The 11,262-nt window shown below is 57.0% G+C and overlaps 1 protein-coding gene across 1 annotated transcript; it reads left to right on the plus strand.

Moving 5' to 3' along the window:
- Positions 1–3,462: 3,462 nt before the first annotated feature.
- Positions 3,463–7,607, plus strand: TMEM51 (transmembrane protein 51). The gene is made up of 2 exons (XM_054395066.1): positions 3,463–3,803; positions 7,199–7,607. The coding sequence occupies exons 1-2, from the start codon at positions 3,463–3,465 to the stop codon at positions 7,605–7,607; spliced, it is 750 nt and encodes a 249-aa protein (XP_054251041.1).
- Positions 7,608–11,262: the final 3,655 nt, after the last annotated feature.

Below are 11,262 nucleotides of genomic sequence, written 5' to 3' on the forward strand. Positions count from 1 at the left end.
TGGAGCTGGGAATGCTGGTTTATCCTGGGAATGCTGGTTTATCCTGGCCCTTCACCCTGGGAACTAGGCTTGGGCTCAAGCTAAACAAGCAAAGGGGAAGCTGGAGACCATCGAGCTGGACTGGTGTGCTGAAGGGTGAGGGTGAGGATGGAGGCAGTGGCACAGCCCAGGGTGACTGCCAGCAGAAACAAGCTTGGAGCAGCTGGGGAGGGGAGGGGAGGAGAAAAACCTGGCAGCTTTCCAGCTGCACACTGGTTTTGGCACTTGTGTACAACTGGGAGGCTGCTGCAGGGCTTGCTGGGGTTTGCAGGGATCTGGGTTACTCACTGGGATCTGGGTTACTCAACTGGGATCTGGGTTACTCAACTGGGATCTGGGTTACTCAACTGGGATCTGGGTTACTCAACTGGGATCTGGGTTACTCAACTGGGATCTGGGTTACTCAACTGGGATCTGGGTTACTCACTGCAATCTGAGTTACTCATCTGGGGATTGCAGGGATCTGGGTTAGTCAGGTGGGTTACTCACAGGGATCCAAGTTACTCAGCTGGGGTTTACTGGGATCTGGGTTAGTCAGCAGGGGTTTGCAGGGATCTGGGTTACTCACAGGGATATAAGTTACTCAGCTGGGGTTTACTGGGATCTGGGTTAGTCAGCAGGGATCTGGGTTAGTCAGCGGGATCTGGGTTAGTCAGCAGGGATCTGGGTTAGTCAGCAGGGATCTGGGTTAGTCAGCAGGGATCTGGGTTAGTCAGAGGGATCTGGGTTAGTCAGCAGGGATCTGGGTTAGTCAGCAGGGATCTGGGTTAGTCAGCGGGATCTGGGTTAGTCAGCAGGGATCTGGGTTAGTCAGCAGGGATCTGGGTTAGTCAGCAGGGATCTGGGTTAGTCAGCAGGGATCTGGGTTAGTCAGCGGGATCTGGGTTAGTCAGCAGGGATTTGCAGGGATCTGGGTTACTCAGCTGGGGATTGCAGGGATCTGGGTTACTCACAGGGATCTGGGTTAGTCAGGTGGGTTACTCACAGGGATCTAAGTTACTCAGCTGGGGTTTACTGGGATCTGGGTTAGTCAGCAGGGATCTGGGTTAGTCAGCAGGGATCTGGGTTAGTCAGCAGGGGTTTGCAGGGATCTGGGTTAGTCAGCAGGGATCTGGGTTAGTCAGCAGGGATCTGGGTTAGTCAGCAGGGATTTGCAGGGATCTGGGTTACTCAGCTGGGGTTTGCAGGAAGGGGTTGCACTCTCAGCTTCCATGGGCTCAAGCTGAGGTCAAGGAGGCAGACTGCCAGGAGGTCTGCTTCCACATGTGTATTTTTGGATAACAAGCACATCCAGTCCTGGCAAACTCAGCATTCAGCTGGGGAGGTGCAGGATCAGTTCCCACCCATGGCCCATCCTGCTCTGCTCAGTGGGATGTCTCTTCTCCCTAGGATCGGGTGATAGAATGACAGGAAACAGCCTGGAATTGTGCCAGGGGAGGTTTAGGTTGGATTTTAGGAACAATTTCTTTCCTTACAAGAGTGGTCAGGCCCTGGAACAGGCTGCCCAGGGAGCTGGTGGAGTCCCCATCCCTGGAAGGGTTCAAGAAACTTGGGGCCATGATTTGATGGCCATGGTGGGGTTGATGGTTGGACTGGATGATCTTGGAGGGCTTTCCCAACCCAAACAATTCCATGATTCCATGCAACCAAGGACTCTCCACCAGCCTGGGGTTACTGCAGGGTGGGCAAGTGGTGGCCAGGAGCTGTGGTGAGGAGGTCACTGTCGAGCAGCCCTTGCTGGCAGCAGGCAGGGGAAGCCACAGGCTTGGCTGGAAGAGCAACAGTTTTGCTTTCTCTTCTCTTCTCTGGGCAGGGAGAGGAAAGAGGCAGTGCAGGGCAGGCAGCCAACACCACAAGCAGCCCTGCCCCATCTCAGGCAGGGGGAAGGAGCAGTTGGCCAGCTGGGAGCTGGCTCTGAGTGCTTGCAGGTCTGTTTGCATTGCTGTTTGTCTTGGGCAGCACAGCTCTGGCCACAGGCAGCGCTGCTCTGAGCTGTGACATTTGGTTTGGGGACTTCTTTTATGGTGAAGAGGTTGCTTGTCACACCCCTATGGATGGTCAGTCTGAGCTCTTGGCAAATGTCATTCAGTTTTTTGATTGGGGAGTGAGGTTGGCCAGCAGGACCAGGGTAGGGATTGTCCCCCCGTGCTTGGCACTGGTGAAGCCACACCTGCAAATCCTGGGTTCACTTTTGGGCCACTCACTCCAAGAAGGACAGTGAGGGGCTGGAGTGTGTCCAGTGAAGGGAAACAAAGCTGGGGAAGGGTCTGGAGAAACAGGGCTGGTGAGGAGCAGCTGAGGGAACTGGGGTTGTGCAGCCTAGAGAAAAGGAGGCTGAGGGGAGACCTTCTGGCTTTCTGCAACTCCCTGAAAGGAGGTTGGAGCCAGGTGGGGATTGGTCTCTTCCCCCAAGGAACAAGGGAACAAATGATATGATGAGAGGAAATGGCATTCAGTTGCACCAGGGGAGGTTGAGGTTGGACATGAGGAACAATTTCATGCCCAAAAGGGCTGTCAAGGCTTGACCCAGGCTGCCCAGGGCAGTGGTGGAATCCCCACCCTGGAGGAGTTTCAAAGCCATGGAGGTGTGGTGCTGAGGGACACAGTTTAGTGGTGACCTGGCAGTGCTGTGTTAAGTTGGACTTGATGATCCTAAAGGTCTTTTCCCACCTAAATGATCCTGTGATGTTATAGCTGAGAAAGTAGCAGAGGGTCATGATGAGAACAGCCAGCAAGGCTCCTGCTGCCAGCTGCCATGTGGGGACAGGCAAAGTGCAATTGGATCCCCAGTGTCAGCTGCAGAAAATCATGGAATTGTCAGGGCTGGAAGGGACCTCATCCAGTTCCAACCCCCTGCCATGGGCAGGGACACCTCACACCAGAGCAGGCTGCATCCCACACATATCCTTTTGGGAATTAAAATGCTTGCTGCTCCAGCAGGAGCCAGCTTTAGCTGACCAGCACTGGCAGCCCGTGTGCTCCAGCTTCATTTCTGGACAACTTGGGATTCTCAGAATTGTCAAGGTTGAGAGGGACCTCAAGGATCAGCCAGTCCCAGCCCCCCTGCCATGGGCAGGGACACCTCACACCACAGCAGGTTGCTCACAGCCACATCCAGCCTGGCTGCAAAAACCTCCAGGGATGAGGCTTCCACCACCTCCCTGGGCAACCTCTGCCAGTCTCTCACCACCCTCATGGGGAAGAATTTCTTCCTGACATCCAATCTGAACCTCTCCATTTTACCCTAGTCCTGGCACCGCCTTGGCTGGCACCTGGGTGACCTCTGCATGCCCCCACGCTCTAACCATCGCTCTCCCCCTGTGCCCAGAGCTGGCTGCCAGCCCGGGGAGGGGACCGCACGGATGCCAGCAGGGCTGCAGCCCTGTGAGGTGAGGCCAGCAGCAGCCCCCAGCAGCAGCAGCCATGGCTCACTCCCGTGCCAACGGCTCCCACTACGCCCTGACTGCCATCGGGCTGGGCATGCTGGTGCTGGGCATCATCATGGCCCTCTGGAACCTGGTCCCTGGCTTCGGTCCCCCCGACAAGCCCTCCGCCCACGCCGGCAACAGCAGCAAGCCGGAGCGCGGCACGGGGGCGGTGCTGAAGAGCAAGAGCTTCTCGGTGGCCTACGTGCTGGTGGGGGCAGGAGTGCTGCTGCTGCTGCTCTCCATCTGCCTCAACCTCCGCCACAAGAAGAGGCAGAGCCAGGAGATGGTGGCCGTGCGGCACCAGGCGTCTGTAGAGCCCTCCCAGCAGGAGGAGAGGTGAGCCTGGGGGCGAGGAGGGAGCAGGGGTGGGGGTTGGAGAGTCGTAGAGTTGTCAGGGTTGGGAGGGAGCTCAAGGCTCAGCCAGTCCCAACCCCCCTGCCATGGGCAGGGACACCTCACACTACAGCAGGTTGCTCACAGCCACATCCAGCCTGGCTGCAAAAACCTCCAGGGATGAGGCTTCCACCACCTCCCTGGGCAACCTGTGCCAGTCTCTCACCACCCTCCTGGGGAAGAATTTCTTCCCAACATCCAATCTGAATCTCTCCATTTCTAGTTTTGCTCCATCCCCCCCAGTCCTGTCACTCCCTGACACCCTCCAAAGTCCCTCCCCAGCTTTCTTGGAGCCCCCTTCAGATCCTGGAAGGCCACAAGAAGGTCTCCTGGGAGCCTTCTCCTCTCCAGACTGCACAACCCCAACTCTCTCAATCTGTCCTCACAGCAGAGGATCTCCATCCCTCTGCTCATGCTTGTGACCCTTCTCTGGACACCTTCCAGCACCTCCAGATCCTTCCTGTAACAGAGGCTCCAGAACTGGACACAGAGCTCCAGGTGGGGTCTCAGCAGAGCTGAGGTCAGGAGGAAGGCATGGATAGAGGCATGGAATGGTTGGGCTTTAGAGGGATCTTTAAAGCTCAGCCAGTCTCACCTCCCTGCAGCTAGAACAGGTTGCTCAGAGCCCCCAAACAACCTGACCTGGAATGATGCCAGCCATGGGGCACCTCCCATCTCTCTGGGCAACCTGGGTCAGGGTCTCACCACCCTCAGCATAAAGAATTTCTCCCTTCTCTCCACTCTGACTCTCCCTTTTTTAGATTCAACCTCCCACCCCTTGTCCCATCACAACACTCCTTGATGAGAAGTCCTTCCCCGTCTTGCTTATGGGCCCCAGAAGGTCTCTCTGGAGCCTTCTCCAGGCTGAACCACCCCAACTGTCTCAGCTGAGGGCTTGGATGGAGCTGTGGCCAAGCCAGTGCTGCCAACAATGCCACTCCTGGGTGTGCACAGGCAGCCAAGAGGGAGCCCTGGGAGCAGGGGTTAATGGTTAACACAGAAGAGCAGCAGGAGCACTGCTGCAAGCCCAGAGAGAGGCAGCAGGAGGTGGCACCTTGCTGGGTGCAGCCAGTGCTGAGCAGCCTGAGGCTGGAGATGGAGTTTAGACCTGGTGAAAGTCTGCTGGGCTCTCCTGTTTGCTTGGGGAAACTCCAGTGAGCAGGGCAAAAGCTGAGAGAGCAGCAGGCATGGGCTGAGCAAACACAAGGTGCAGGAGAAGTCCTTGGCAGCCAGGAATGCTGTTTGTTTTTTTCCCTGTTAGAAGGTGAAGGTAGCTTCATGACACAAAGGAAGTGCCAAGTGCATTCATGCAGGGACCTGTGGCTCAGATGGGAGCTGGACCTCTGCAGAAAAACTCAAGGTAGATACCCAGCCTGACCCAAAGGGTGATGTCCCTCTGAAATTTATTTTGGCTGATTGTGGAGGGGTGAGGAGAGGAATCAGTGTTCTGCTGGGGAGGGAGGGGAGGAAAAATCTCTGCTGCACAATAATAATAATAAAAAAGAGGGTTTGTAAGCAAAGAAGGTGATGATCAAAGTCTGGTGTGTGGCAGGAGGCAATAAAAACGTGCTGGAGTGCAGGTGGGGCTGCAATCCCTCCTGTCAAACAGAAAGGGACTGGTCTGTGGGCACTTGCAGCCCAGAAGCCAGCTGTCTCCTGGGCTGCATCAAAAGTAGCGTGGCCAGCAGGTTGAGGGAGGGGATTCTGCTCTGCTGAGACCCTACCTGGAGTGCTGGTCCAGCTCTGGAGTCCTCAGCACCAGGAGGATATGGAACTGTTAGGGCAGGACCAGAGGAAGCTGCAGCAGAGGGCTGGAGCATCTCTGCTGTGAATTCAGACAGAGAGAGTTGGGGTGGTTCAGCCTGGAGAAGAGAAGGCTCCAGGGAGACCTCAGAGCAGCCTTTCAGGATTTGAAGTGGGCTGCAGGAGAGTCAGAGAGAGGCTTGTGACAAAGGCATGGAGTGACAGGATGAGAGGTGATGGCTTCAAAGTGGAAGAAGGTGGATTTAGATCAGACATGAGGAAGAAATTCCTCCCCAGGAGGGTGGTGAGGCACTGGCAGAGGTTGCCCAGGGAGGTGGTGGAAGCCTCATCCCTGGAGGTTTTTGCAGCCAGGCTGGATGTGGCTGTGAGCAACCTGCTGTGGTGTGAGGTGTCCCTGCCCATGGCAGGGGGGTTGGAACTGGATAATCTTTAAGGTTCTTTCCAGCCCAAACCATTCTTGGATTTCATGATCCAATGTAGAAGGGCAAATAATTTGTGAAAGTCTTGAGGGGTGGTGATTCTATTCCAGTACAAGCCTACAAAGCTGAGAAGGGACTTTGTACAAGGGCTTGTAGTTGGAGGAGGAGAAGGAATAGGCTGAAGCTTGAAGAGGGCAGATTTAGACTGGAGATTAGGAAGAAATTTTTTCCAATCAGGGTGGGGAGACACTGGCACAGGTTGCCCAGGGAGGCTGTGGATGTCCACTCCCTGGAGGTGTTCAAGGCCAGGCTGGATGAAACCTTGAGCAAGCTGGGCTGGGGGGAGGTGTCCCTGCCCATGGCAGAGGGGTTGGAACTGGATGGTCTTGAAGGTCCTTTCCAACCCAAACCATTCTTGGATCCTATGATTGTCTGCTCCCCAGGGCACTGAAACACCTTCTGATATCCATCTCACAGGATGTTAGGGGTTGGGAGGGGACCTCCGAGGATCATAGAGTCCAACCCCACTGCCAGAGCAGGACCACAGAATCCAGCACAGGTCACACAGAACACATCCAGATGGGGATGGAAAGCCCCCAGAGAAGGAGACTCCACCACCTCTCTGGGCAGCCTGTTCCAGTGCTCTGTGAGCCTCCCAGTGCAGAAGTTCCTCCTCATGTTGAGGTGGAACCTCCTGTGCTGGAGTTTCTATCCATTGTCCCTTGTTCTGTCCCAGGGTGCAACTGAGCAGAGCCTGTCCCTGGCCCCTCCCTCCTGACCCCCAGCCCTCAGATATTGATAAACATTTATTAAATACACTCTCAACCTTCTCCTCTCCAGACTAAGCAGCCTCAGGGCTCTCAGCCTCTCCTCACAGTGCTCCACTCCCTTCAGCATCCTGGTAGCCCTCCCTTGGACTCTCTCCATCAAATCCCTGTCCCTCTTGGACTGGAGAGCCCAGAACTGGATGCAGGGAAGCAGTTCCTCCTCATGTTGAGGTGGAACCTCCTGTGCTGGAGTTTCTATCCATCACCCCTTTACCCCTTGTCGTGTGCCAGGGTGCCACTGAGCAGGGGCTGTCCCCTCCCTCCTGACCCCCAGCCCTCAGATACTGATCCAATCCCCCCTCCAACGTATCGATTCCCCTCTCCCTAGCCAAGAAGAGGATGAGGACACAGCTTCCCAGTACTACGTCCCCAGCTACGAGGAGGTGATGAACTCAGGCTACTCCGAGCCCAGGGACTCGGACAGGAGCCCCGGGATGAGCGTTTCCCTGCCCTCCTACGAGTCGCTGGCGGGGCTGGAGGGGAGCAGCCCGAGCCCCGCGGGCACGGAGCCGGGCACGGAGCGGCAGCCCGGCAGGCACGGCTCCCGCCCCAGCAGGCGCCTCAAGCCCCTCAAGGTGCGCAGGATCAAGTCGGAGAAGCTGCACCTGAAGGACATCAGGTTGAACATCGCTCCCGGGAACCCCAGCGGCGCTCCCGTCACCATCGAGCCCTTGACGCCCCCCCCGAAGTACGAGGAGATCCAGGACAAAGTGCCAGGGGGCCAGCAAGCGACTTAAGGAGCAGGGGAGTCCCTCCTGCTGCTGCCTTTGGCTTGGGGTTGGTGTTTTCTTGGGGGGGAGGGGGGGGTTTGGAGGCAACCACACTCAGAGGGGCTGGGTGTGTGGGTGAGGAAGCAGTCAGGGCTCTCTGGAAGCTGTGCCACGGGAGGACTTGATGGGTCTGCAGCACCGTGGCCTGGGGCCAGGATGAGCTTTTCCCAGGCTGGAGCTTTACAAAAAGGCTGTGGGGAGAGAAACCTGAATGCCAGCAAGCCTGCTGCTGTGGAGTCAGTGAAGGCTTGGAGGTACCTGAAGGGTGGTTTGTGGTCTTTTGCAGAAGGACCACCACAGTGTCTTCTCACCTTCTCCTCCTTGTGCCACCGAACAGATCCCAAGCCAGGGGGAAGGGACAACATTCCTCTTGTTTCAGTGCCTTTTCTTTCTGAGCAAGGGGAACTCTGTTGCCAGAGTAGCACTGCAGCTTTCCCCTGCTCCCATCCAGGGCTGGGATGGTGGCCCAGGGCCAGCCCAACTCCTGCCAAGGTCTGCTTGCTGGTGGGAAGTGGACTGAAAGAAGCCCTGTGCTCTTTGGGGAGAGGATGGATTTCTTGCCTCAGTGCTTTTCTGCTCCAGGTACAAAGGGATTGGGCATTGGAGGTGAGAGGAGGAGTCCCAGGGGGTTGGGAGCTGAGGGGATCACTGCCAGGAGGTGAAATGACTGTGAGCAGACCTGTTCTAAATAAATGTTTTGTACCTTGTGTGTGTGTGTGGTTGGCCCTTCCCAAGGCTTCCAAGCTGGCTGAGGGTGGATGCTGCTCCCCAGGCATCCCAGCCATGGGTCGTGTTCCAGGCAAAGCAGTGGATGCCCAGGTCAGCAGCAGGTTCAGCCCATGGGCTTGCTTGTGTGCTCTGAATGGTGGTGGTTGGGTAGAGAGGAGAAGCTTTTAGGAGTTCAGAGCAGACATTGGTGTGGCCAAGCTGCCCTCAGCCCCTGGGCTGCTGCCATTATGGATGTGTTGGGCTGATGCTGGTGTTGAGGTCGTTCTGGGCTGCTCAGCAGAGGCTGACCTGGCAGCATGGGTGAGAGGAGGTGAGAGAGGAGTCCAAGGGACCAAAAATGAAGACAGAGTTGTCAATGAAGAATGATGTAAGAAGTTTATTAGGAGGAGGGGGTGGAACACTGGAAGAGATTGCCCAGGGAGGTGGTGGATGGCCCAGGGAGAGGGTTTGGGTGCTGCTGCCCAGGGGCCTTTTCTGGGTGATCCTTGGGAAAAGGTGTGGTTGGGAATGGCAATCCCTGGAGCTCCCTCTGCTGAGGGAACTCCTGCAGTTCAGTAGGGAACAGGGAGATCCAGGACATGGCAGAGAGCAGGAGAAACCTCAAGGGACTGTAAACTGGGACAGGATGCAGTGTCAATCTCCTGTCTCCAGGCAAGGAGCTGCTCAGGGATGTCTGAGGAGGTCCTTCAGCTTTTTGGCTCATCAACCACTTAAGAACTGATGAGTTCCAGGACGATTTTGGCTGCAGGGTTTCTTGGTTTGGCTTTTTAGGAACCCAAGAAAATCAATACTGAGGCAGAGTCCCCAAGCCCCTGGATGCTGTGGGAGTCCCAAAGCCTGGTCAGCCACTTTGGGCACCCACACACTGCCAAGGCAGCAAGTCCAGCAAGTTGACCTGGATGCTAGGAAGCAATTCTTCCCCAGGAGGGTGGTGAGAGACTGGCACAGGTTGCCCAGGGAGGTGGTGGAAGCCTCATCCCAGGAGACATTCAAGATGAAGCTTGAGGGGGCTCTGAGCTGGCTGGGGGTGTCCCTGCTGGCTGCAGGAGGATTGGGCAGGAAGAGCTTTGAAGGCCCCTTCCAACCCAGTGCATTCTGTGGTTCTGTGATGACCTCTCTTGATAGATCTTACTTGAGGTTGCATTCCCTGATGTCTGTGGGGGCAAGCCAGGAACTTCACTTTGCTGTGCCCTCAGGTGGCCACAATGACATCATGAGACAAGGGACTCCCCTCTTGAAGACAGGGAACAAAACAGCAGAAGAATGCAGCCCAGGGTGAGGGGTTTGGGGTGCAGGGGTCCCATAGGGTTCTTGCTGAGAGGTTGGGCAGGTGGTGGTGCAGCTCCTTGCAAGTCTTCTCCTATATGTGTGTGTGTGTGTGGCCCTAAGAGCAGGAGGCAAGACATGAGGTCCACTGTTGCTGGTGAAGGAACACAACCTGTTGAACAGCTGTCTTAAGAAATCTGGGGTGGTAAAGTGAAACTTCTTGTCCAAGCAGCTGGGAGTTGAAGTTTCGTCAGGGTTCAGGGCCAGGAGGTCATTAAATAATGAAGCAGAGTGGCAAAGCAGCTCCTTTCCCAGTGTCTGGGGCAGGAGAAGAGCTGGGAAGGTGCCATGAGGGGCAGTGAGCACAGGGGAAGGGCTGTGACTCATTCAGTAGCCCAGCAAGGGAAAGCTTTGGGTGCTGGTGCCAGGGAAAAGTGGGGAGTGCTGCCCCTCAGTGAAGGGTTGGGGTGCTGGTGCCCCTCAGTGAAGGGTTGGGGTGCTGGTGCCCTCAGTGAAGGGTTGGGGTGCTGGTGCCCCTCAGTGAAGGGTTGGGGTGCTGGTGCCCCTCAGTGAAGGGTTGGGGTGCTGGTGCCCTCAGTGAAGGGTTTGGGTGCTGGTGCCTCTCAGTGAAGGGTTGGGGTGCTGGTGCCCTCAGTGCAGGGTTGGGGTGCTGGTGCCCTCAGTGAAGGGTTGGGGTGCTGGTGCCCCTCAGTGAAGGGTTTGGGTGCTGGTGCACTCAGTGAAGGGTTGGGTGCTGGTGCCCTCAGTGAAGGGTTGGGTGCTGGTGCCCTCAGTGAAGGGTTGGGTGCTGGTGCCCTCAGTGAAGGGTTGGGGTGCTGGTGCCCTCAGTGAAGGGTTGGGGTGCTGGTGCCCTCAGTGAAGGGTTGGGTGCTGGTGCCCTCAGTGAAGGGTTGGGGTGCTGGTGCCCTCAGTGAAGGGTTGGGTGCTGGTGCTCGTGAGGTTGGGTGCTGCCTCAGTGAAGGGTTGGGGTGCTGGTGCCCTCAGTGAAGGGTTGGGGTGCTGGTGCCCTCAGTGAAGGGTTTGGGTGCTGGTGCCCTCAGTGAAGGGTTGGGGTGCTGGTGCCATCAGTGAAGGGTTGGGGTGCTGGTGCCCTCAGTGAAGGGTTGGGGTGCTGGTGCCCTCAGTGAAGGGTTGGGGTGCTGGTGCCCTCAGTGAAGGGTTGGGGTGCTGGTGCCCTCAGTGAAGGGTTGGGGTGCTGGTGCCCTCAGTGAAGGGTTGGGGTGCTGGTGCCCTCAGTGAAGGGTTGGGGTGCTGGTGCCCTCAGTGAAGGGTTGGGGTGCTGGTGCCTCAGTGAAGGGTTGGGGTGCTGGTGCCCTCAGTGAAGGGTTGGGGTGCTGGTGCCCTCAGTGAAGGGTTGGGGTGCTGGTGCCCTCAGTGAAGGGTTGGGGTGCTGGTGCCCTCAGTGAAGGGTTGGGGTGCTGGTGCCCTCAGTGAAGGGTTGGGGTGCTGGTGCCCTCAGTGAAGGGTTGGGGTGCTGGTGCCCTCAGTGAAGGGTTGGGGTGCTGGTGCCCTCAGTGAAGGGTTGGGGTGCTGGTGCCCTCAGTGAAGGGTTGGGGTGCTGGTGCCCTCAGTGAAGGGTTGGGGTGCTGGTGCCCTCAGTGAAGGG

This window comes from Indicator indicator, chromosome 32 (assembly GCF_027791375.1).
Source record: "Indicator indicator isolate 239-I01 chromosome 32, UM_Iind_1.1, whole genome shotgun sequence".
NCBI classification, from domain to species: domain Eukaryota; kingdom Metazoa; phylum Chordata; class Aves; order Piciformes; family Indicatoridae; genus Indicator; species Indicator indicator.